Raw genomic sequence first — 27,996 nt, forward strand, 5'->3', positions numbered from 1 at the left:
CACTCTTCTCATCCTGAACTTTCTGTTTTCTAATCCTCAATCCACATCTCACTGACTCACTGCTCAGCTTCTCTCCACATGCTGTTACCTGGCCTGGTGCTTTGGCCACTCTTCAGAAGGGCGAGCCAGTGTCAGTCAACACGGTTGCTTGATAATCTTTATCCACTCACCGGCCCGTTCCAGCCCTGCCCAGAGCGAGAAACAGGGGCAGACTGTTGTGTGTCTGGGGGGAAAGATGTAATGCGCTCTCCTCCCGATTTCATTACATCCCCAGACCAACATCATCTCTCTTGACCTTGAACTTTGCTGCTTCCCCCGCTGAGACCCCCACAATCCTGTGCGCATCAAGCTCATAGTCACATCTTTAAATTACCTGATTCTTTATGACACACACACTCAGTAATCATCTGACACACGCTCTAGACATCTTTCCATCAGCTCAATTTAGCCTTCACTGGCTGATGTGTCATATTATAGCTTATTGACATGGGTTCTCTATAATTTGACATTGTATCCATAACCATAAATGTTTCTTGACCTGTGTAATGGGGCTCTTTCTGGGGCAGCATAGCCTTGGTAGGTTCAGTAAGACCATAATGGGACATAAAAGCTGGATTGAATATGAAAAAAAAAAAAATGTTTTACAAGCTTAAGGGTAGTCCGGGCATGTTCTTTGGTAATACAAGAGACTCATTTACCATCGAATGCCCTTGTTGGTTTATGAACAGGAGCTAGTATTGAGTGTTCATCCACTGCCATCTTGTGGTCGGTTAGAAATCCTGCACCACATTTTTATGCAATGTACTTATAGGGATAGTTCACCCAAAAATTACATTTTCGTCATTACTTACTCACTTTCAATTTGTTCCAAACTTGTATGAGTTTCTTACTTCTGCTGAACACAAAAGAAGATATTTTAAAGATTGGTAGCCAGACAGTTGATGGTAGCCGTTGACTTCCATAGTAGGAAGAAAATACTATGGAAGTCAATGGCTACCACCTGTCTGGGTACCAATAAACAACAAATGAACGTTTTAAATAGTGTAACTGCAGCAGATACACCTTAGGGTACCGTATTGACAATACCGTTTAAAAAACAGTGGCATCGGCGGTATTTTGAAGCCTTTTGCTAACGTTGCTTAGTATAGCCTACCGGTATACCATGCAATATCCAAACCAGTCATTTAGATATTTTACTACAAACCAAAAGTTATACCAGTTTAAAATGTTTACCAAATGTTACATGGTTTGTTGAGCAGCTGGATTAAATTATTATCAGATGTATTACAATGAAGGAGAAAATATGAAAATGTAACATGCTAATTTCATACTGAAAAAGTATTATTTTAGATGAGTCTCTACGTATATAGCCTTGTAGTATCTATACACATGTCTAATATTAATGGAACGCTTCATAAAGTCTTAACATTTGTAGTAGGCTATGTTGTTTGGACAATGCAAATGTATTCCCCTTTGCAAATGTACAGATAACAAATACATCTCTCAGACCAGTGAATAACATTATGGGTTGAAGTAGGACACAGTCATGTTTTAGGCCTACTCTATTTACTGTGTTGTGCTGTGTTAAATGAGTGCACAAAAGCTATCATGGAAATCTGAAAATTTCACTCCAGGAAAGAGTTGTAACTTAGATCCATGATCATTTAACAAACTTTAATAAGTTCCATTACAGATCCGTCCCACTAACGAAGCTTCCATTTTCTCCCTTATGAATCTTTAAACAGGAAGGTGGTGGTGAACTACGTTTCCCAGAGTGCATCGCGCTGACAGCTTCTTCCTCGCGACAAAAATGGCGGCTCCTTTAACATTTCTGCTGATAGTGGCTGTGACAATAAGAGCCGTTTTATTCCGATCCAGTTTGGCAGAATTAATTTCAGAAAGGGTCGAGGTGGTGTCGCCTTTGAATGCGTGGAAACGAGGTTTGTTCGTGTATATTTCTGTATGGGGAGGCTGTATTACTGATGATTTGTTCTTGCATGGCAACCTCATTGCTGAGCTGTCAAAAGAAGACAAGCTTTGAAGATTTTGACAGCACATCACGTTTCCATGCTGTATTTCTAAGTTAATTATTGTTAATAACGTTATTGTTTACTGTAATATCTCATCTCAAATGTTCAGCATCAATGGAATATTCAATTTTGGACTCCACAGCTAGTTGTGGCACCCACCTTAATATCTATTTCCACTTACAGTATGTTTTGTATTGCATTGATTGTTTTTTTTTGTAAAATTGCTTTATTCAGTTTGATTTAGCATGTGACCATCATCCATGTTATATATAAACAGTGTGGAAAATATTGAATAACTGGAGTCCACATTGAAGTGATGTGATTTTTGACATTACACCTGACAGTAGTATTAGTTATTTCACTTCCCTGCATGTGATTTATTGATTTATTATTATAATTATAAATACATATAATTTAAATAAATGTACATTTGAATCTAAATTTAATCTAATTGTTTTATTTCTTTCATCAACATTAAGATTTTTTTTTTTTTTAATTATACAAGACAATTTTTAATTTAGGTAGTTCTGAGGTGTATAAATATTCAAATTATTATAATACATGCTGTTCTTGTATAATATAATATGTATGTATAATAATTATACCAGAATTGTTGTGTAAAATAGTATTAGATGGAGTAGGCTATAGCATGTCACACTGTAGGACAGTGCTGTCATTGTAAAATATAGTTTTAAAGGTCATGCAATGGTCTTCAAATTCTTTGTTTTTGTTGTTTAATGCATAATATGATTGATTTGTGGATTAAACAGTTGTGGAGGGTCTTGCCTTGTTGGATCTTGGGGTCTCGCCTTACTCAGGAGATGTGTTTCATGAAGTAAGTTCTATTTGAATTACACATCAGAGTATCTATTTATTCGATCTATTTTCTTTAAATTTTCAATTCTATTGTCAGATGTCAGCTTTTTTTTTGTTTTTATTTCTTCCAGACACCCCTTATGATATACCTCTTTCATTTTGTGGTCGACTATGCAGAGCTTGTTTTTATGGTAAGTACTAAGTCCTTATTTTTGTTGTTTGTCTTTCCTGTTTTCTTAACATCATTGGACCGTGCTAAAAAGGCAAGTGGTAGCGACAATCCAAAATGTGATTTTCTATGCAATTTTCAGTGATATTTTCCAGTTGGTTGTAAATTTCAAACAAAAAGGGGTTTGGAGTAAAAATATGTCATAACTCATAACAAGATGTTGAATATGCAATGATAGAACTACTGTGTTTGTGTTTTTGTGCAAACTTCACACATGTAAACTTACTCAAATAACATAATGTCACCAGATAGCAGATGGAATCACAGCAGTGGCTCTTTATCTGTCAATCCAGACTTATAACAAGAATGTGGTAAGTTATAGCTTGATATTTGTGTATATTTGTCAGAAGTTAGAGCCTATTAATTTATTATGTTTAGTTGTTATTATTTATTTTTTATTATTACGTTTTTGTATTTTTCTATTTTTGGATAGATTAAAATATCTTTCATCTTGGTGTATTTTATAGTTTAGAAAACAGAAATATGCCTTGGAATCGGACCGGTATCCCGTCGACTGTTTGGAGCTCCTCCGATCTCCTAAGGAGATGTTCTACATCCCTCTCAAAGTTGCCATGTTGTAAGTTCTGATCAAGCTTTAAATCAAGACTATGTTATCACTTTTTTTTTTTTTCATTTAAAATAAAGCAACAATATGTTTTCAGACAGAAAACTAAGGCATGCATTTTCATTTGACTGATTGTCTTCCAGTTATCTGTTGAACCCCTTCACCATCCTGTCTTGTGTGGCAAAGTCGACTTGTGGGCTGAACAATGCCATTATTGCGCTCTTCATTCTCTGTACATTAAAAGGTGAGTGTTTCCTTAATGCACTTAAAGATACAAACTTCTTAAAATCTAAACTTCCAGAGTATTGTGACTTTGTCTTGACATTGCATCTTGATATCATAGAGCCACTGAGCCACTATACAAGCATTGTTTGCTTATGCGTACACTATTGTTCAAAAGTCAGGGGTCAATAAGATTTTTTTTGAAAGAAATTAATACTTTTATTTAGCAAGGATCGAATGCCACCCAAAAAAAGCATGTCTCCAAATGATCCGGCTGCGTCTGTGTTCTTTAATTTGCACGTCTTCAGTAGATAATTCGCAGAACTTTCCACACCCATCACGCTTTTTTGGAATTGCGCTCGCACGCTAACCCTGTTTAGTAAATCTGGACCTTCATAATGTTACAAAAGAATTCATTTTGTAATACATGTTCTTCGTTTTAAATTTCTATTCATCAAGAAACCTGAAACAACTGTTTTCAACATTAATAATAATAAGAAGAAATGTTTCTTGAGCAGCAAATCAGCATATTATTATGATTTCTGAAGGATCATGTGACACTGAAGTAATGATGCTGAAATTTCAGCTTTGCCATCAGTTATTTTAAATTGTAATAATAGTTCACAATATTACTGTTTTTACTGTATTTTTAATGAAATAAATCCATCCTGGATGAGCATAAGAGATTTCTTTTTAAAACATCTTAGTGGCCCCAAACTTTTGAATGGTAGTGGGTAATATGCAAATATGCAAAGAAGTTGTAATGGTTATGAAGCATCACCAGTCTTATTCTGGAATGACAGAGATGAGCACACATCAGTCGGAAACACATTCAGCTTCGACAGTCTTTGATTTGTGTAATTATTAAGAAATGGACAGCAGGTCATAAGTAACTACTATTTATAGATCATGGCATTATGTATATAGATGTACAGGTTTACAGTGTATTGTGTTGTTGTCTTTATTTTTCAGGTAGTGCCTTGTTGAGCGGGATAATGTTGGCCTTGGCCACATATCAATCCATCTATCCTCTGACCCTGTTTGCTCCTGCACTTCTGTTCCTCCTGCAGGTGAGAGTTAGAATTCAGACTAGTGCAGATACCATTTACATGTGCACCTATAATGGGATTTCCAGTAATCAGAGTAAGGCCTTGAAGTCCCCATGAAATCAAAATTGAAGTTTTTTGGTTTTTAGTATGAATATGTTAGCCTTACTGTTATGTATAAGCTAGTGTGCTACAAAACAATGACAATATCAGATATAGAAGATATACGCATTCAAAACTTCTCACTTCTCACATCTCTCACTTATGCCAATATGGATCAATGATGTTGATGACATCACTCTGCACTTCAGCTTCTTATCAGATTTTCTGTCCAATCAAATGTCCTATGGAATCTGAAGCGTCCCGTCCCACTATAAACTATAAATAGATGCTGAATCTGCGGCTGAAATCGGTCACTTGTTCACACATTTACTATTTTCTATATGGTCGGTGAATGGCACATAGTGCACTATATAGGGCATAGGGAATGATTCAAACAGTGTAAATATGCTTTCCTTTGGGGTGAATGAAGTCTGGTTTCTCATTACTGTTATGTTTACGAATCTGCGCATGATGACATCATCCGTGTACGTCACAAGCACATGCGCACTTTGGTCTGAGTGGATATAGATGCGATTTAAAGTGTTTACATGCCTGTTTATTAGTATTGTGTTTACATGAGGTAAAGTTTAATCGTAATATTGCCTAAATCTTTTTATAGCCACAATATGAGGGTGGTAAATGGTAAATGGACTGCATTTATAGAGCGCTTTCACAGACCTATGGCCACCAAAGCGCTTTACATAGCCTCACATTCACTCATTCACACACCGACGGCGGTGTCAGCCATGCAAGGCGCCATCCAGCTCGTCGGGAGCAGCTGGGGTTAGGTGTCTTGCTCATGGACACCTCGACACTTGGTCAGGTGGAACCGGGGATTGAACCACCAACTTTTCGGTTTGTAGACAATCTACATGAACCACTGAGCCACTGCCGCCCCATGTAAACGCCCCATGTAAAGGGTGCATGTAAACGTAATCACTGATGACCAAAATGAAACCTCTCTCTGTGTGTCTCCCTTTCAGAGGTTGTATATCCCAGTGAACCTGAGGAGGAGTAGTTTCTGGTCCTTCACTCTTCAGTATGCGTTCATATATGTGGGCAGTCTGGTGGTGATCACTGGACTCTCTTTCTTTCTCCTGGGCTCCTGGGACTTCATCCCTTCTGTCTACGGATTCATGTCAGTCAGCAGTCATACATCGAACTATAGCCAAATACTTATTCAGATATCTACATTATGTGTTTGTGTGTTTTCCACAGATTTTCTGTTCCAGACCTCACTCCAAACATCGGACTCTTCTGGTACTTCTTCGCCGAGATGTTTGAGCACTTCCGTCTCTTTTTCATCTGCGTCTTCCAGATCAATGTCTTTTTTTACACCATCCCGCTTTCCGTCAAACTCAAGTAGGTCCTGCTTATGGCTGAACATGAGCTATACATAAAGCAATGCAGTCAATTAGCATGTATAGCACGCTTATGGGTAACATTTCTTCAAACAGGGAGCATCCAGTATTCCTCATCTTCATGCAGATTGCCATCATCTCCATCTTTAAGTCGTACCCCACCGTGGGAGATGTCGCCCTCTACATGGCATTTTTGCCAGCCTGGAGTCACCTCTACCGATGTGAGTCTCTTTTCATTTAAATATGTCAACAGGTTTCCTAATGAAACAGGAAATTTGGGCATATTAAAAGGCGTTGTTCTTTTTTAACAATAAAAGGTCACTCGTCAATTACATCATAAACATAAACCGTTTGATTCTTGGTATTACTAGTCGGACTCATTCTAGAGAGCATTTAATTGCAAAAAATGTTTATCAGTTAGTCGGAAGTATTTTCTAATATAATATAATAGAAAACAGTTATTTTTGTAAGTTGTAATAATATTTCACAATATCACTGTTTTGTTTTTTGTTTTTTTTTGTTCAAGTAAATGCAGCCTTGGTGAGCATAAGGCTGTGTTCACACTGTCAGTCCAAATCCGATTATTTGTGTATTCATTTGGAATCTGATCAAAATGATTTACTGTCCGCACTGTGTATCGCAACTGTTCAGATCTGATTTGTGTCCCTTTCGTTCTTTCTCTTTCACGCTCTTTTGTTTTCCATAATATCTTCATACTATGTCAATGGTGTTGCATTGGTTGGCATACAACAAAAACAACAACAGCATCGTAGAGCGGTTTGCAGTACAGATATTGTCTTATTTACAACATGACAATATGCAGCCAGCTTTATTCCGTGCCGTCATCTCTTCCGGTTTCAAAACCTGTAATACTGTCATTTTCTGCTCGACCGACACTGCAGCAACACTACCTTATTTCTGCAGCAACTATCAGCATGCTTCTTATAACAACATTGGACATGTTTACGTATAACAAATAACATAATATATAATAAAATAACATAAACCACGCAAAATCCGATCAGAGCAGTCAGACTGAAACGGATTTCCAGAAATGATTTTTTTTTTTTATGTTGTTGATGTTTACACTTGATAAATATGATTTGATAAAAATCGGATTTGGACTGACAGTATGAACGAGGCTTAAGATACTTCTTGCCGACCTCAAACTTTTGAACAGTAGTGTGGATTGTGCAAAAGTATACTTTATTTAAAGTCATTTCTTTTGTGTGGGTTTTTCTCTGTGAATTAATAAAATGTGGAGTATATATTTAATACTGTCTTATATTTAGCACTTTTCCAAAACACCTTTACAAAGAATTTTGCAGCGATTTTGTAGATTATTTTGAATTTAAAAAAATCTTTAATGTTCTAAAAGGGGGTTTTCACAGTGAACATTTCAGTCTCAAACTAACCATGTTTTTCCATGTTAACCATGTTTGGTTTTTTTATGTGAAGAACATTTAAAAATTCTACAGAACCTTTTTCATCTATAAAGAACCGTTTGTGTAATGGAAAGGTTACATGGATGTTAGAGTTTCCTCACAAAACCACTGATGCCAATAAAGAAACTTTATTTTTAAGAGTGCATGACTTGTATTGGCAGACAAACTTTGAATGACAGTTATTCAAATTCTGCTGAGCTTCACAGATTTGTTTTTGTGCAAGTGGAGTTGAAATCTGCCAGCTAGCTTTTTAATGAAATCAGATGCATATATTAAATAGTAGAAATCTGTGTTTTTTTTGTTTTTTTTCTCTATCTCAGTTTTGAGAAACATCTTTCTGGTGTCATGTGTGCTGTTGGCGTGCTCAGCGCTCTTTCCTGTACTCTGGCATCTGTGGATATACGCTGGCAGTGCCAACTCTAATTTCTACTACGCCATCACGTTGCTCTTCAACTTTGGACAGGTAAAGGGTCCCATCTTGACTCCTAAAAACAATATTGATATGTTAATCAACAAGTCTTTCATGCCCAGTACACATTGTAGAATTTTGGGATGTCCCAGACAAAAGATTGACCAATCGTGGATGATTTCTGTGGTCTTGGCTCCTAAATGCTGGTCCTACGTCATACAGAGAGAGAGGTTCAAAGACGACCGTTGTCAAGGTCTTGAGACCAAAGATAGTGTGTGATAATTTTCTGACAGTGTCAGAAATGTAGCATGATCATCTCACAGTGTGTTTGCTGCTATGACCGACGTCTACAGGCTAGCCAGGGAAAATGCAACATGAAATGGCGTATTGATCAACACGACATGGCGCTAAAACTTAAAACTACTTACCTCAAGCTCTATTTGCAAAATTGGCGTACCAAGTTGGCCTCTTTTCCCTAGCCATATTCTCCTCTTTCGCTTCCTCCTCTATTTTCAACACACATAAAAACCACAATTGCCAATGCATGATTCATCTTGCTCTATTTGTTAACCAGTAGCACATGCTGATGAAATGTTATTCTTCTATACGAACTTGTGTCGTAGTCTGCGATTCAATAGGTGTCATCATCAAACAGTCTACACATACATGTCATACCCAAGTTTATTAGATCCGTGTCGTACAATGTGATTTGTAATGATCTTATAGGATTGCCGAAATCACACAGTCTGTAGTAGGCATAAATCAGGGGTGCCCAATCCTGTTCCTGGAAATCTTCCTCCCTGCAGAGTTCAGATCTGACACTGATCAAACGCACATGTCTGTAATTATCAAGAGCTCCTGAAGATCTTAATGAGCTGCTTCAGTTGTGTTTGATCAGGGTTGGAGCTGAGCTTTGCAGGAAGGTAGATCTCCAGGAACAGGATTGGGAACCCCTACTTTAAGGTTACAAAAAAGGAAGTTTTCTTCTTATAGCTCTCAAAAGAGAGTCAGTTTCTATGCTAGTTAGACCATGGCAGAAGCCTGTCATGCCAGATATTTCCTGTACTCGTGGAAGTAGAACACAAAACCTGGTGTCAGGTTGCAAGAAAGATGAAAGAAAGAAAGGCCTATTTGAAATGCATGAGGTTAACTGCAAATATAGCTATCCACTCCTAGCATTTGATGATTGAAGACTTTGAATACAATAGTGTTTAAAGCTACTTGACTAACATATTGTGAGTGGAAAAATCGCTGTAGCAATGAGGTTTCATAATTCATTAGCTTGTATTAGTTTCAGCTAAACAGTCCTGTATTAGGTTAACCAGGACTGCTGGGTGCACGCATTACCCATGAGGCAAGTGCACCCAACATCTAGGAATTTAAAGCATGTGGTTTCCTCTATAAATGACCTTTTCAACACATATTTGTCATAGTTTGAACTCATGACGAAACTGAAATTATGAAAGTTCACAGAAGTTTACAGACTACATGAACCAATGTCATGTGTGTTTATGCCACCACAGATCCTCCTGGTCTCAGATTATTTCTATGCCTACCTGCGTCGAGAACATCACCTGACGCACGGCCTCTACCTGAAGAAGGAAGATGGCACTGAAGCCACTCTTGTGTTAAAGTGACCTTTCATTCACGGGACTAAGAGATCTCACCGACTGCCTCACACTCCCACATCTTTACTTGTTTTTTATTTAACTTTCCATTCACACTACAGTTTTTTCCCCCAGGTCTTTTACTTTCACCTCAATTTCCCTCTCCTTTCTTTTTTCAAAACCTGTTACTTTCTTTTGCACATTTGAGCGTTTTACCTTATGTTTGGATGTTGACACCCCCTCTTGGACCAAAGCTGTTTTGTAAGAGACTTTTTTGATAATGGGACTGACTGAAGGTATGTGAATGCTTTTTGATTTATTCGGTTCCCTTGAATGATGCAATGAAAAAAGAGGTGGGTAGAATGGTTATTTTCACTTTTGTTTTGCTTGTTGTCTGTCTTTGTTTCAAAGGATTTGCTTTCTTTATTAAACTCCATTCAAACAGTGAGGTTGTTTAAGTTGGACGTGCAGTTTGAAGTCATGGTCAGCAGAGGGTATAACATGAATGTGCAGTGATGGTACAAACTTTGACAGCCTTTGTGGACGTTTTAGCAGAACATGAAGAGGTGGTTATGTTCGAATGTTCTTTGAATGCTTTTCTTGGTTTGACTTGCTTTTCTTTTCTTGATTTGATGCTTTTTTGTACGACAGTTGTGTTTGTTTTATGTCATTACAGAATGAGGGATTAAACTGCACTGCAATTTTATTTATTTTGTTTAATTGCCGATGGTTTGAATTGTGTTCATTGTTCTGATTAATGATTTCCTAGGGATTAACCATCTGGATTTACTCTAGATCTGTGCTTTTGATCTTACTCCAGGGCACGTGAATTGAACGATTGCACACGTACGACTCGGCCATCTTGTGGTTAGACCTTCCTTGTTGTCCTTAAATGATAAAATTTTCCATTGCCTGTATTGCTTCCAGACTTCTCTAATAATCCGCCCTTTGGCCAGGTAGGAAGGTGTGGACATCCATGTGGCCTTGATTATGAGGTCACCTGATCCAAAGTCTAGTGTGTGGAAGTCATCTCTAATGTCATAAAGATACAGATACTAAAGGTTTACAAACAAATGCTTGCCATTTTATTTCCACATGTAATGACTTATCATGCATCCTTATCGTACCTTTTTTGACCTTATATGACATACTTACTGTATAACGCAAACATATTTTCCTTAAACCACTAAATTGTCATCAGTATTTTATATCATACTGTATATTAAACTGTTACTAACAGGAAAATAATTGAATAACTAGTAATCATTTTTGTCTTGATTTTGAGTGAAAATAAGCTTAATTTTCAATTAAGTTTACTTTTCTTATTGGCAAATACTTTTTTTCTGTTTTAAGCCTCACTTTTTTGTTAACCTAAGAACTTTTTGTTGACTTAAGAACTAAACTTTGCATTATATATTTTGTGGATATTTAGATATTGCTACTCGAAATCAAGACAGAAACACTGATTACGTGTTTGTTTGTTTTTATTAGTATAATACAGCATTTTGACTGAAGCTTCTGACCTTCACCGACCAGTTTGAGTGGGTAGAAAGAGATAGTAACCTTTCTTTAAGTTGAACTAACGTCATGAGGGTTATTTATTGTGTTCTTCTGGATGATTTTCCTCCCCTGTTTTAATTTGGATGAACAAGGTTACGCAGACATAACTTCATAAATATGCTATTGGTACCAAACTAGAAACAACTGAATGGACTGGGAACTGTGAAAATGTTGGCACGATCAAGGGCTTTTCTCCTGCTTGCATCAGAGGTGGAACTGCAGGGAATCTTTTAAGTTGTTAATGAAATTTTAAATACTATGTTTTTTTTTCAGGATTCTTATTTTGAATGCCTGCCAGCGGTTCATAAATGTACACACTGAAGTATTACGCATTACATGAACTCCATTTCACATTACTCTGGTTCCCCATTCGGTCTGAAAGGAGTTTGGGCCGTTTAGGATGTCAAGACACTGATTTTAAATGATTTGTAAATTATGTTGTGATTAAAATGCCAATAAAGATTATTTCTCAGTTGTGTTGTTTTGTTAAAGTACATGTTGATTTTTGATTTAAGAGATTTTGTAATCTTTTCAGTAATGTGAAAGTGCAATTTATATTCAGCCTGTCATGGGTTTTCATGGAGATACAAGAAGTGTAATCTCTCATGTCAGCAGGTATTGTTTGTCACAGTTCAAGCACATTGCTGATATCATTACTTGATGAATGAATTGATTAAAAGACTTCTCAGTAATGTTTGAAGCTTTCTTCAAATTCTAGATGCAAACGCATTCCTTTAAATAATGGCAAAGGACAAATGACGGTAAAAAAAAAAAAAGTATATGTATATATATATGTTGAAATTGAGCAACCACACCCCACCCCACCTGCTTCTGATTGTCAAAATTAGTTGTACAGACCTGCTTGTTTGCATTTCCCACAAATTACAATACTTTTTTACATTCATTACTTTGTACATCAATCCTTCCAACTGAAAGTCAGAATGACTCTGCATAATAACTTTTTTTTTTCTCCCTTGTTTTGGTGTCCTTTGACCTACCAATGGATTTAATTATTACAACCGATTGTTTTGTATATTGCATCATATTTATCTTGAGATGTTTATTTTTTAGATCATTTACATTTGAATATATTATATATATTCAGCTATAGAAGTGTCAAATTAAGTTAATATGTAAATGATTGCTTTTTTTTGACATTGTAATAATTGTCATTCCCTGTCAATGGAATCAAAGTTTGGTAAAACTTTACAACAAGGTTGTGTGTGTTAACAGCTAACACATTAGTTAACATGAACTATTACCATGAGCGAAACTTTTACAGCATTTATTAACCTTGGTTAATGTTCTACAATCATACATTTTTAACATTTAAAGTTAATAAATGAATAATAGTATGTTTATAATTAACTATCTAAGCTGTAAAGAGTTATTGCTTACATTTAATTCATCTAATGTGTTCGATTTTGCTGTATTTGGCCGAGCAGTGGTTTGGGTGGCCCGTGAATGTATTCGATTTCTCCAATACATAAAATAAGTAAGCTTGACCAGAGTTTTTGTGGAGAGAAGAATTTATTGAAGGTTTGTAGTGTAGCAGTCCTTCAGCAGCGATGTTAGCACGTCACCCTTCAACAATCTTAACCCAAAGTTCTGTGAGTGAGACAGAACTTTATACATGAAGACAAATGGGCTACAAACAATAGAAAACTGTTCGGGCCTCCCACAGGAGATCGATCAACCCTGCAATCTACTCTGAGCAATGCTGTTTCTTTGTAATTCACACCAATCAGTCTCTATGGACCGTACGGTACACCTGTATGGGCCATTTGGTTCACACCTTTAGAGACACAGATAGAGATGATTACATCTGAGGCACAGTAACAATGTAAATGCATCTGACTAAAGTTAACTGAAAATACTCATAATCTTTCAAATGCTAACAAATGTTAAAAACGTGTACAATATACAGAACAAACCATTATTAAAACTAAAGTTTGCTTAACACCACAATTCCTTTCATTCTCGTGTGGTTTATGTGCTGATTCACTGGATAATGTTGCATAAGCATTTACACAACATGAGCTACCATGACAAGTACACAATCAGATTTTCATGTCACCATTCTTTCCATGAGCTGATGAAGCGATGTATTGTGATGACAGACTTGGTTCTCTTTGTGAGTGCCGTTGACTCTTGGATAGACTAAAGGGAAATGCTTTTGCGAGCCTTTTGAAAAGGGCCCCTCATCCTGCCCAACTGGAAACTTGTTGAGTCATGTGCTGATCTTTAGCTAACAGAATTTAAGATAGGTACAGCATGAAAGGCCTTATCTACTGTGTAGAGGTATGGGGCAATAATTACAAAAATGTAATACAGTCACTTTTTTTGCTACAGAAAAGGGCTGTACGAATTATACACAAGGCCGCCTATTTCGAGCACACAAATCCTCTCTTTCTTAAATCAAAGTTATTAAAAATGCAGGATCTTGTAAAATTATATAATGCACAGTTCATGTTAAAAGCGTATCACTATTTATTACCTGTGAACATTCAAAATATGTTTTCTCATAAAGAGCAGTCGTACAGTTTGAGAGGATTTGGGAACTTTGTGGTCCCAATAGCGGGTTCGACCAGGAGGAGTTTTTCTATGTCTGTATGTGGGGTTACTTTGTGGAATAATCTGGGGCCTGAATTAAAGCAATGTCAAAGCATTCACCTTTTCAAACGTCTTTACAAACAAAAGGTCTGGTCCCATTACAATGATAATGAGGTTTGATTGTATTCATGTTGTGTGGAGTGTTGGATTAGTTGTTATTTACCCTTGTGGTATTCCATCTACCATTGTTGGTATTTGATAATCATTGTTACCTGAGGTAATATCTGTATATTTTGAATATGTATAGTATGTATGTGTGGTTTTTGCACATGTGCAACTATAATACTATTTCTTAATGATATATTATTATTACTATTATTGACACAGTTAATAGCAGCCGAATATATAGCACATATATTATTTTTTTTATTTTATTTTTTTTTTTTTTTTTTCTTTGAGATAATTGAAGAAGGAAGCAGCTATTTTGTTTGTATAAATTCTTTGACAGACCGGGGTGGGGTTCAATAAGTTTTACTTCTCCCCACTCCATTTCAAGCATAAGTTATTATTATTATTATTATTGTGTATTATTTCTGTTGTCACACTATTTGCTTGAAATAAATAAATAAATAAATAAATAAAGGTATTAATGGAGGGCTATAAAGACAGTATATTTTTACCATATTCATTCAGTAAATTGTTTGGTAGATATCCAAGAACATAATGAAGCATGTCTTCTCAAACCTCAAAACTCGTATCCAAGCTTCAATCAATGTTGTAATGATGTTTTTTGCCATTACATTGCACAAACAGTATGTTCCATCTTGACAATTATTTTGTTTTCATTTTTTTAATTAGTGGTGCTTGCCAAAGGCATTATTATTGTTATTTCTCTATTAGTGGTGCTTGCCAAAGGCAAGGCATCACTAGTGTTCTCTTGCATACTTGAGTCATGTTTTGATCTTTAGCCAACAGAATTTAAAGGTCCCGTTCTTCGTGATCCCATGTTTCAAACTTTAGTTAGTGTGTAATGTTGTTGTTAGAGTATAAATAATATCTGTAAAATTATAAAGCTCAAAGTTCAATGCCAAGCGAGATATTTTATTTAACAGAAGTCGCCTACATCGAACGGCCCGTTTGGACTACATCCCTCTACTTCCTTCTTTAATGACGTCACTAGAACCGTTTCTTGACTAACCTCCGCCCACAGGAATGCTCCCTCAACTCTACCGAAATTCGTTTATGTACTTGCGCACTTCTAATAACTTACTGTGTTTACTCAGCTCTTACGGTGATTTTCTGAAGTAAAACTGACGCTTCATCTTTTGTGTGATGTACAATAAACTTTATTAAACTCATCAGTATATGTTTGATCATCATTCAGACAGCAGACTTAGGCTATTAATAAATAATGGATACATACAAGCAGATGACAAATACGTTATAATAACCGTAATTAAACTACTAAACTATACCTGTATCATCTCTATACAGCACTCTGACTCTGTAGGAATTATTGTCCGACTCGAAATGAACACCGTTACTGAGAGTTTCTGATATTATCATCATTCCGTGAGATGAAATTGTCCTGAGAGACTGAGCGCGAGCTCATGAAGCTCCGCCCCCTGGGTCGAGCAGCAGAAGCTTATTTGCATTTAAAGGGCACACACTAAAACAGCGCGTTTTTCTGAGCCCCAAAAAATGACAATTTAAACATGCTGTAAAAAATGATCTGTTGGGTATTTTGAGCTGAAACTTCACATACACACTCTGGGGACATCAGAGACTTATTTTACATCTTGTGAAAAGGGGCATAATACGGGACCTTTAAGATAGGTATAGCATGAAAGGTATTAATGGAGGGCTATAAAGACAGTATATTCTTACCATATTCATTCAGTAAATTGTTTGGTAGATATCCAAGAACATAATGAAGCATGTCTTCTCAAACCTCAAAACTCGTATCCAAGCTTCAATCAATGTTGTAATGATGTTTTTTGCCATTACATTGCACAAACAGTATGTTCCATTTTGACAATTATTTTGTTTTCATTTTTTTATTACATATACTGTTTTGAATGGTAACATTGTAATTCTATAGTATTCTTTTAAATACCTTTGAGTATGTGAATGCATATGAATTTGGTCCAAGATATATGTAATATACCACAGCATACTTTTATATTTGTCCTTCAATTAAACACCAATATCAATTTATGACCTCAGTTTACAGGCAACATGGTACCCTTTTTAAAATGTGTGATCATATTTCTAGACACTGTTCTACTTCTTAGTCACACACTGAAGCTGCAAAACAGGGGCTGTTTCCTTGTACTAGTATTAAAAAGTATTAAGTATTAAAAAGTATCCTTTCATAACAAAGCAAAAATGTTCATGGAAACCCAAACACCCCCTGAGAAAAGACCTTGAATGAGGATTTAAGTAATTAGCTCCCAACAATGGAAACTTTCTTTCCCTTTTGAGGGGGGAGGGGGTCAAAGAAAGTAACACAAAAGTTTAGTTCTATTGCATAACCTGACCTAGTTAGCATGTCACCTAGTCTCGTACAATTATTGTTTAGGCTGTAACTAAAATATGAACATTGATTTAAAGGTTTTAAATCTATACTTTTACAACAAGCAAGTTGAACATGAAGTACAAACCAAAAATAATACAAATTAAAACAAAAGGGTCGTAGAAAGTAACAGGAAATAGCTGAGTGTCACCTGAACAAGTTATACCACAAACAATTGTTCAGAATAATAATCAGAATTAGCTTTATTGCCAAGTATGTTTAGTCACACACACAATGAATTTGTTTTGGTGACAGGAGCTTCCAATGCAGAAGAGAATACAGACATCATAAAAGAAATAAAGATTTAAATAATGTAATATAATACAGAAGTAGAAATATATATAATTGTTTTAATGAATATACAGATATTTATTTACAAGTGTACCGTGTACAAGTGTAATTTATGATGTAATTTACAGATGTAATTTTAGATGTTATGTCATGTTGTTGATGTAACTAGAATATGGAGATTGATTTACGGGGGGGATGGGAAGAGTCAGGGGTATTAAAATGATTTAAAAACAAAACAAACCAAGCGATACAGTTACAAAATATACAAACAAAATATATGAGCAAAATACACAAGCCTTTAGTAGTTCTCATTGCTGTCATTCATGAGCAATCTACAATTCTGTAATGAATAAATGTTCAGAGATTTAATCTTGTGAATAAAGAATGTTCCATAAATAAAAAAACATTGTTAGTACAAAATAAAGGCTAAAATAATTGTTTAGGGAGCCAAAAAAGGTCATCATTTCAGGAGGTGCAGTGGTAGCGACACTGTTCAAGCCGCTACGTTTGCCTATTGGCTGATGTGGAGAGTGACAGCAAGATTCAGGCCAATCAGGGACGAGATCATTGTCAGTGAGTGGAAAGCTACAAGACGCTCATACGTCACCCCACACTGCACCAATCATAAGCGTCATATCGTAACACTTGCGATGATTGGGTCGTATGGGACGGACTATGAAGAAGAATTATAAAACGAGTCGAGTATCGTGGGCTGGAACTGTGCGGCTTCTCTCTGTACAGTCAGGAGGAACGTGTGTATTTTACATTTTGTTTTAAAATATCGTTGCAGCCGCCTCTGCTTGTGCATTCAAGACTTTGCTGTCTTTAGTGAAGCGTGACTTATTTGGATCTCGGGATATTTGCATTAAAGGTAGGTGTATTTTAGCATTCAAGCCGTCCACTTACACAATCTTGATCTTCTGAATTAAGAAATCATTATGATGCAGTCAAAAATAATTTACAGGGAACACAAATAATTACTTTTCCTTCCGAGTCTTTCTCTCATTTGTCACGTGACAAACGCAACGGATCGTTCATGTAAGACGCATCACATCATTACCAAACGTGATTTGATGAATTACATAATATTTTATCTCATCTCCTAGGTCATTATAACTCATCTTTGTTTCCTTAAGGTGTTTGCGTCGTAATGTGTCCGTCGGATATTGAAATTGTCTCGTCTCGTGGGCATGTCTGGACCATTAGAGGTCTGGACACATTGGACAGCACGCTTATGAAGGCGCACGCGCACGTAACACAAGCATCTGAGTTACGTACGCATCAGACGGTTAACGGCTTTCGTGTAATCTTCCGTAAATGCAACCCAAGAACTGCATTCTAACGTAAAAGCTGTATTCTGATGGCATCTGATCAGGCTATTCGCGCATCCTACCAGCTAAATGCGACTGAGAAACGACGAAGTCGTCGCTGGGAAACGCATGTCATCTCTGGAAAATTCTGTGAAGCGCAGAACGCCTCGATTTAACGTTAGTTCCTTGAATGACCTGTGCACGCGGCTCGCTGTCACGGTGCCCTACTTCACTTGTTTGATAAGTAAGTGGGGAAAAAGCCGTTACATGTGTCTTAAAGGGATAGTTCACCCAAAAGTGAAAATTCTCCCCCAGGATGTAACAACCCTGTGTGAGTTTAATTCTTCTATTGAACACAAAAGAAGATATTTTGAAGAATATTGCTAACCCGGTAGCCGCTGACTTCCAAAGTATTTTTTTTTTCCTACTATGGAAGTCCGTGGCCACCATCAACTGTCTGGTTACCAACATTTTTCAGAATATCATCTTTTGTGTTTAGCAGAAGAAAGAAACTCATACAGGTTTGGAACAACTTGAGGGTGAGTAACTGATGACAACATTTTCATTTTTGGGTTAACTATCCCTTTAAATTCTGTGAGATAACATCCACACTTTGAAGCTACGTCCGTGCTCTTTCTAAGCGTTGAACTTGAATGACCCATTTTTATGAGTTGGACATGCACTTGATTTTCAGTAGCAGCCTCTTAAACCGTCCAGATTACAGAAAACGTGTCGCACGTAACTTACTCCACTCACGCCATGGACTTCATTCAAGAAAACGGGAAAAGTCTCTAAACTGCTGCTACGTGCATTATACATGTATATATTGATATACATGCATATAATGACCAGAGCTTATATTTAAAGTGTATTTGAGAAAATAAAGTGTCACGTCGTGTGGTAAACTTTCTTGCAATGACTCAGCGATGTCGACCGTGGCGCGAACAGCTTTAGAGAGGGCACGGCCACTTTAACAAATTCTGCACAGTCATGGTTACACCGAACTTCTGTAATCGTGCCTGTTAGATGGCAAGCCGTTTTAGCTTAAATTGTACCCAGCGTTACTCGTCGTAATTGCATTTTTACTAGTAAGAATTACAATTACAAAGCTCTCTAATTCAGTTCTTACTAGTAACAATTACAATTAGAGAGCTCTACAAATGAATTTTTACTAGTCATATGTCTCCATTGACTTCCATTCATTTTTAATTACGGAGCTCTACAATTGAATTATTACTAGTAAAAAAACGAATCAAAGATATGTATAATTGCAGAGCTCTGTAATTGAATTAAAGAGCTCTGCAATTGCATTCTTAGTAGTAACAATTGAAATAGAGAGCTCTCTAATTGGAATTGTTACTAGTAATAATAGGATTAGAGAGCTCTCTATTTAAATTGTTACTTGTAAGAATTGAATTAAAGAGCTCTGCAATTGCATTCGTACTAGTAACAATTCAATTGTACAGCTCCGTAATTAAAAATGAATGGAAGTCAATGGAGACATATGACTAGTAAAAATTCATTTGTAGAGCTCTCTAATTGGAATTGTTACTAGTAAGAATAGAATTGTAGAGCTCTCTAATTCACTTCTTACTAGTAAAAATGCAATTACGACGAGTAACGCTGGGTACAATTTAAGCTAAAACGGCTTGCCATACGTTTTGACTTTTTATTCATTCCCAGGATATGAATTCTTGACATCAGCAATTAAATTGTTACTAGTTTAAATGCTAATTCTTGATATCTGTAATTGTATTTTCACTAGTTAAATGTCACCATGGCCTGTCATTCAAATTCAATTGTTGATATCAAGAATAGATTTCTTACTTTCTGAAATTTCGATTGCACATATCGATATCAGAAATACAAAAAATTGTACAAATCATAATTTTTGATATCAATAAATACGTGGTGGTTACTAGTGCAAATGTCTGTTCTTGATATAAACAATTGTTACTAGTAGAAATCTGATTCCTGATATATAAAAATTAGCATTTTAACTGGTGAAAAAACGGCTAGCCATACCTGTTATGTAACAACACTTCAGTTGATTCATAATTATTGTCTGAAGCTTACAGCCTGCCTTACTATAATACAGATTACATAGGGTTATCTAATAGAAGGGGAAAGTATTAGTCACTATTATTAGTAATAATGACCATCATGGAAGGGGTCAAGGGGAGGGGATGTAGCGATCTGGGAGGGTGTTTTATGGTTGTACTGATAGCTTTTGCAGCTCGCCATTTGTTCTCTTTTTGCATGTGATAGGAGAGCCACTATGGAGCTGTACAACAAAGGCACATTTTCTGAGGATATCCTGCCTGTTGTCATTATTGGTAAGAGTCAACATTATATATTAGTTGTTTTTAAGCTTTATGTGGTTAAGTGGGTTCACTGAGTACTCTTCCATGAGCACTCACAACTCTTTTTCTACATGCAAAATGCATCCAAAATATTTCTATTCTTGTACTATTGTTTCTTTCTCCCATTTTCATCTTTTTTTTTAATCTATACTGTTCTTCTGTGAGCAATTTAAAATGTTGTATTGCAGCCAAGGTCCAAAATTAACTAATGGACAGGCTCAAATGGAATCTGGGCATGCAGAACTCTGCAGAAAGCTAAGCATAATTGGTACGCCTGTTGATTACAATGTTCTGCACATCCACCACCCCTTGGATTTTTGTATATTCACAATTTTAGTTACTTTCATAATTATTACAGCTACCTATAATTGAGTAGCCTAGTGCTTTCAGTTTAAAACATTTCCCATGTTTAAATACAAAAAAAGTCTGGATGTGCTGATGACCGGTTAATTGGAGAAAAAAACATTTTTTTTATTTAATTTTAAATCAAATTTTTAAATATTTCTTACCAGCCATTAGATTAAAAACTGCGAGGCTCAGACTATTATCCTGTGAAAGTTTCTAAACTTTATCTGCTTAAAGGGATAGTTCACCCATAAATGAAAATCCTGTCATCATTCACTCGCCCTGAAGATGTTCAAAACTTGTAATAGTTTCTTTCTTCTGCTGAACACTAAAGAAGATATTTTAAAGAATGTCAGTAACCAGACAGTTGATGGGCCCCACTGACTTCCATAGTATTTTTTACCCATGTTCTCCAAAATATTTACAGAATTTTCATTTTTGGGTGAACTTTCCCTTCTCTGGCCAATTTCAGAGAGATGTTCAGTTTGAACATCTTAATTTTCACACCAAAAAAAAAAAAAAAAACATCTGAGATGTGAAAAGTTCTCTGGGGAATATATTCTAGAGCATTCAGTATTCACATGCATGGCCTTGTTTCTAACAGGTAATGGACCATCAGGGATTTGTCTCTCTTATTTGCTGTCGGGATACACGCCTTACCTTTCCCCCAATGGCTTCCATCCCAACCCAATTTTGCATAACAAACTGACGGAGAACGCTCATCTGTCTTTGCTTGACCAGGTGATTCACACATTTAACACCCTCACACATTCACACCCTCAAGACACATTTACCACACCTCTTTACATAACAAGTGGTGATTAATTGTAGTGGTTTTCAACAAAAGTCTCTATAGTCTGTTCCAAGGATTAGTGAATATTAACAATACTTGACAAGATTTTGCACACATTCTTGTTCAAATACAGAAAAAAAACTGTTTTGTCTTAATATGTGCATGTAGAATCTGGAGTACCTGTGTGAAGGTGTGGAGGGCCGTTCCTCAAACCCTGTGGCTGTGCTCTTCGATGCCCTCCTCCTTCCAGATGGCGACTTTGGGGTGGATTGCGCTTCCCCACTGATATGGCGACATGAGCCGGAAAGGGCCACTCCTCACCTTGTACTGGGAAAGGGACCACCTGGAGGGGCCTGGCATGTAAGTAACCACTCCTAAAATTCTTCTGGCTTCTTATCTCAGCGCTCATATTGTTCACTTTTACAGGAAACCGTATCATTGTTTATTTGAATGTCACAAATCATTTCACATCAAAAATAAACGTAAAAAGTCATGATAGTATTTGTTGTATATTATATGAGTTATGTTTGGGCAGTATTTGTTGGACTGCCTTTAAAGTTTGCTGATTACATTATAAATGTATTAGTTTATTGTATACATTACTGTAATATAGTTAAAATGTCTGTATTACTAATTAATCTAAATGGAATCACCATTAAGCATAGAAGAAACTATAAAAGAAACAGAAGTAAAATGTTTAGACTTATTACAGTAATGAGAAATAGGGTGAAATATGACTTGTGACTTGTGAACATATGACTATGTTCAAGAGGTTTCATGAGGTTCACCCTAATACAGAAGGACATCCCTGTGGGAAAAGCACTCATGTGATTTAATGTTTGCATGTCTGAAAGCAACTTCTATTGAATTTTTGTACCAGTTTGATCAGATGTTATTCTTGTGCTTTGCCTGCTTCATATCAAGATGTGACGTTATTGTTTATTGTTCTTTCTGCCGGCAGGCAATGGAGGGCTCAATGTTGACTCTCAGCTTGGCTAACTGGATGGAACTTCCTGGTTTGAAGTTGAAGGACTGGATGAGAGATAAACGAAAGTACGAAAATAAAACCTTTATGAAATCAGCATAGAGAATAATGAGCTCACATTTCATACAAAATTCCCAAAGAAGATTCTTTGCATACATTTGAAACAAATATGAAAATAATATTCTTGCACTGTTAGTTACTAAACTGAAATTATAAGGGGACTTGCAGCTCCTCTCTAGTTTTTTTCTATGTAAAAATATTTTCTCTTTTGCTAACATAATGTGAATAATATAACTAAGTATGTTAAATTCAGCTAAAACTGTATATACCGTGGCTTTGTGGTGCTTTTAATCTTGCTACGTTTGTTTGAGCTACTCAACATAATCTAGCCCAACCAAAGTCATAATTTTTGCAAATGGTGCTTTTTTTGTGAATAAATGAGGCAACACAAGTATAACACATAGTTCATGAAGTTTGAAATGACCAAAATGATGAAACTGATCATCTAACATTTGTGTGTTTTGTGCGTGTAGAAATTTACGTAACGACCGGGCCACGCCAGCTGAGATTGCGTCCTACTACCAGCACTATGTGACTAAAATGGGTCTGGAGAGGAGCTTTGCTTGCGGCACCACCGTAACCTCACTCTCTCGGGTTTCCCTTGAATCTGACTGCTCCGTTTGGAAGATCGAAGGCCTCCAGAGAAGCGCAAATGGTGATGATGGAAAGGAAGTAATTGAAGTCCCTTTCTGCGTATATGCAGAGAACGTGGTGCTTGCCACAGGAACCCACGACATCCCAGCCCGTCTCGGCGTGGAAGGCGAAAACCTTTCCTTCGTGTGCCACAGCTTCTGGGAGCTGGAGGCCGCCATTTCCTCAGGCCGTTTGGACCATGCCTCCGAGCCAATTCTTGTGGTTGGTGCTGGCTTGACGGCGGCAGATGCCGTTCTCGCGGCTCACCACTTGAACACACCTGTATATCACGCCTTTAGGCGACCTGTGACCGATCCGGCACTTATCTTCAACCAACTGCCCAAACTCCTCTACCCTGAGTACCACAAAGTGCACCAAATGATGAGCCAACAGCAATACAAAGTGGGTGAGACGGAGGTTAATCTGTCCAACCAAGCTCTTACTTCACCTGCTGAAAACACCAGCCCATATACCAGTTACCCTGGTTACCTCAGTTACCCAAAGCACCGTGTGGTTGCCTTCAGACCTGATGGCAAGTGTGTGCTAGAGGATGAGGGAGGGCAACAGACAGTGCTACAAGTCTCAATGGCACTCGTTTTGATTGGTGCCCATCCCAACCTGTCATTCCTCCCAGAACATGGTCGCCCACTGGGGTTGGACTCAGAAGAGCCAATCAGCTGTCGGAGGAACCCGTTTGACGTGGATCCGTACACATATGAGAGCGTGAAGGAGCCAGGGATGTATGCCATGGGTCCACTGGTGGGTGAGAACTTTGTGCGGTTCCTGAAAGGCGGAGCTTTGGCTATTGCATGTGACATCGCCCGTAAACAAAGTACAAAACGACAAAGTGCGACAGAACATTGCAAAACCAGCTTATTGAATATTCAACTGACCAACTGCACCTTGGAATCATGAAAAGACTTGTGTGAAATTAGATTTTTATGTATACTTCCAAAATCTTTCAGAAATGCCCCACTTATCGGAAAGTGCTCAGTGGTTCTGCTCCGACTGACATGAATGAACCAGACGTTGAACGGTTCAAGACCGTTCCGACATCCCTCTGCAAGTGCTTGCATGCAGACTGCGAATGCACTGACACAGATTTGTGTAGTTAATGGCTAACTAACCAGGCCTAAACATTAATCTACACAAGTCTACGGACACATGGTGCTTTGACTTCAGGGATTCATTTGTGCATGGCTGCTTTTACGAAACACTACTCGTGTTCTGTGCCAAATTAATGTTTGTAATTGCCGTGTTTTCAAATCTAACATTTTCTTCATGTAAGGAAAACGGAAAACGAATCTTTGCCAAGCAAATGCTGCGGTTGTATCGATACTGGTACTGACGCTTGTATTGTCTTCTTTGATGAATGTAGAAATCTTAGTGGACCTAAAAAATCAGAAAGATCATTGTATCGTTTCAAATTTTTGTCTTCCATACATTGCCTTCCCAAGTAAAGCATACACCTGGAGTGAGTCCATTGGTTATACCAGCAAACTTGACTTGACTGTCTAGAATTAGGGCTCTGAAAAGTTTAAGATGTTCTTGTTTCGTGCTGCTGTTGCTAACCAAAAGTCAAACCTCAGTGAGGTCAGGCTGCACTTACAAAACAGACCACAGGAGGGCCTTTGCACACAGTGACTGAAGCCAGCAGCATTGCATCAGACATAATGATCTTTCATGACATTATGTGAATGAATGATGCATCCAACAAAAGCTTATTTATGACTGCGCTAACTAACATGGGCCAAATGTAACTTTGCCTATGAGATTAATGCATGGCCTCGAGGACCCTTTGATGCAATAAATAAAGCAACTGTACTTTTTTTTTTTTTTTTTTTTTTTAGATTTGTAAAATGCATATCTATTTCCTTTTTAAGAAAGCGATTCTACACTGAACATTGCAACATTTGTTTTTTCTTAAAAACTTATTCTACTGTATTATTTGCCTATAAGTTATGATCCCTGGCAGCTCTGATTAAACATGTTTGTAAAATGGTATTTAATACAAAAATACAAACAAAAATGATGGATAGTTTATGTACATTGATTCTTGCAGTCAAACACCACAAAGGATAAAGCACAAAATAAATGGAGTTTGACAACGCAATACTGTGTCTTCATGTGTCTTTCCACAGCTAGTTCCATATTATTACTGTGAAGTTTTAAGAATAGGTCAAAGACAAATAAGGTTTGCATTAAAAAGTGCCAAGTTTTTTCTCATGGTTACAACTTTTGTAACCCTTTAGACCTCAATATAGCCGCTTTCCGACCAAGTAGTTAAAGGAACTTAGTTCTAGGAACTGCCCACTTCTAAACAGTTCTAAGAACTACTCTCCCCCAAACTCGGTTTTGCTGTTTGCGTTCGCACTGGCCAAGTGGCCATAGGAACTGGTAGGAGGGGTAAGGGAGTGACGCAAGCACGGCGACTTGTGTCTGTATGTATTGTCTGAATTTGATATCTGAATGCAGTAACATGCTTATTTAGCCTGGCTTCCAGAAATGAAATATGGAAAGATGTTTTGTTCGTGTCAATGCATACATCTGTTTTTCTAGGGTACTCTGACAACTATGGTCACAGGGGTCAATGAATCCTATAGTTTAAGGGAAACTTTCTCAGTTAAAGCCTTGCTTTCCAGTTAGACTAAAGTGTAGTTCTCCTTGAGAGAAAGAGCGCATTATCTTGATGTTTTAAGAGGACTCCTGTTTATAGTTAGAGCCTGGCCAAATCCAACCTTGGAAAAGCTGTGTGTCGGTGGTGTGTGTGTTAGCCTTCTTGGTTGCAGGTTAAGGAACCACTGCCATTATTGGAGATTGACTGAGTTGTTGTTCTGGACATGTTAGCACCCAGAAACCCAAATCCGAGAATTGGAAGGTCACGACGTGCCTAACTTCAGGGTCCGAGTGTCAGCTGCATAATCGATGTAGATATGCTTCAGTCTATCTGTATATGTGTGGGAAATTACTATGTTTATCAGTTTCTCAGCCAATCAGAAACCTGAAGCAAGGACGTAGCTTAGACCTCGGTGAAGGGTATAACTGCTGTGGTCTTTGTAACTGTAAACTGGGTGGCCTACAAACTCTTTGTGAGTACTGAAGCTGACTTCTGCTGATGAAACTGCAAACTATCTTCAATAAATCTTTTCTTTAATTTATTATAATTCTGACTCCGGGTCTTCTTTCATCATATCTGGTTCTGGGTCTTTGACTGTAAAACCCCATACACAGTATACAGCAAATACTGTACATTAAAATGTACAATATGTTGGTATTTCATCGTAAACAGCCTATTTCTGCTATGCAAGCACTACTGCATTACTAAAGTTTCACCATTAGATGGTAGCAAGCGCCTTTTACAGCTATAAAGTACATCTTTAGTTCCAGTGCCGTCATGCTAAAAACTCATTACTGAATATAATGTAATGTAAGTTTGTTATACTTAGGCTCAACTCTAAAATATTTAATCAGTCATACATTGCTTATTGTGAGAGCAATTTCTATAAATGATTTCTAAAAAAACACCTTCCTTCTAATCAGGGAGAACTGCAAACAAAAAATCATTAATAATCCTTTGTGAGTGATTTTGAAAATTATAATTCATGTGAACTGACCTGTTTGTTTTCATAGCAACGCTTAAAATGGGCCCTAAAAACCCAGAGTTAAATGCTCTATCCATGAGCTTTGTGAGTTTATGTGTTTGTGCTGTGAGTGGGCACATGAAGCTGAAGCTGTGGGAACTGAAGCCCACTGCAGACTGCTGAACAAGGTGACCTCTCCTCTCAGGCAGAGAGACAGGAGGCCACTAGACTGATGGCGGGATGCTAAATTGATCACGTCTGCGTTGCTATGAGACACTGTGCCGAAAGGTGGGCTCCTTTCGTTATGTCAGGTAACAGCACAAGGCTGGGCAAGATTACAATGATGCTGACTCATAGATGTGATATGAATCCTTGAAAACCAGCTCTCTTGTGAGTAGATAAATGTAACAGGATGTAGCTCTGTTTATTCTGGTTTATCATTATGGAAAGTACATATAATAAAATGCTTAGGAAGACCTTGTGGACAGCATTCAGTCATAAGTAATCCACTACATTTCTTTAACAGGTTTTACCAGGTCCCTCAAAATAAACTTAAAAAAAAAGGTAAATAAAATAAAAAATATTTTAAACCATTTGAATAAAATGGTTTAAAAGAACAAAATGGATATAGATACATAAACAAATAAATTGTATTAAACAATTTTATTCAACATCAAAAGTTTTGATGGAATTTTATTTATATTCATAAGGGGGAAATGTATTTTTATTGTTTTCGTAGGTGATGCAAGCTGGTTACCCTGGCCTTTCACAAGTTTTAATCACATTTTTGTTTGTACCTGTTCTTGTGTCTTAAATAGTCCTGTGTTGTGAAATTTTTTTTTTTTGTAAATGTACGTATTTCATATTGTCTCTAAATATCTAAATACCTATTTAAGATCATAAAAAAATATGTATTATAGCCTACATAAGAACTTGGGGAAATTTTTTAATTATATATATATATATAGCAGAAAAATTTAGTAGCAGAAAAATGCTACTATATAAGATATAGGAATACTATATATTCTATCAAAATGTCATGTCAACAAATCTGTCGATGACAAAAGTAACATTGTCGAAAAAGCACGAAGATATCCGAAGTGCTCATGCTCCGC

The 27,996-nt window shown here is 36.9% G+C and overlaps 2 protein-coding genes across 5 annotated transcripts; both read left to right on the forward strand.

Annotated features, from left to right (window-relative positions):
- The first annotated feature begins 1,782 nt into the window (after positions 1–1,782).
- pigu (phosphatidylinositol glycan anchor biosynthesis, class U) lies at positions 1,783–10,745 on the forward strand. Its single transcript, XM_079884215.1, has 12 exons — positions 1,783–1,940; positions 2,801–2,865; positions 2,978–3,037; positions 3,324–3,386; positions 3,543–3,652; positions 3,784–3,884; positions 4,835–4,932; positions 5,994–6,148; positions 6,229–6,372; positions 6,468–6,592; positions 8,137–8,279; positions 9,749–10,745. The coding sequence occupies exons 1-12, from the start codon at positions 1,811–1,813 to the stop codon at positions 9,860–9,862; spliced, it is 1,308 nt and encodes a 435-aa protein (XP_079740341.1). The 5' UTR covers positions 1,783–1,810; the 3' UTR covers positions 9,863–10,745.
- A 6,723-nt stretch (positions 10,746–17,468) lies between these two features.
- osgn1 (oxidative stress induced growth inhibitor 1) lies at positions 17,469–26,462 on the forward strand. Of its 4 annotated transcripts, XM_079882511.1 has the most exons (7): positions 17,475–17,682; positions 20,390–20,457; positions 20,673–20,752; positions 21,434–21,570; positions 21,791–21,982; positions 22,584–22,675; positions 23,141–26,456. In XM_079882511.1, exons 3-7 carry the CDS (start codon positions 20,707–20,709, stop codon positions 24,213–24,215), a joined length of 1,542 nt encoding a protein of 513 aa, XP_079738637.1. In that variant the 5' UTR covers positions 17,475–17,682; positions 20,390–20,457; positions 20,673–20,706; the 3' UTR covers positions 24,216–26,456. The 4 variants fall into 4 exon arrangements, with proteins under 4 accessions (XP_079738635.1, XP_079738637.1, XP_079738634.1 ...); XM_079882509.1 differs by lacking the exon at positions 20,673–20,752 and having other exon boundaries at positions 17,469–17,682; positions 23,141–26,462; XM_079882508.1 differs by lacking the exons at positions 17,475–17,682; positions 20,673–20,752 and adding an exon at positions 17,829–17,849.
- Positions 26,463–27,996: the final 1,534 nt, after the last annotated feature.

Source organism: Squalius cephalus (genome assembly GCF_949319135.1).
Source record: "Squalius cephalus genome assembly, chromosome: 10".
NCBI lineage: Eukaryota > Metazoa > Chordata > Actinopteri > Cypriniformes > Leuciscidae > Squalius > Squalius cephalus.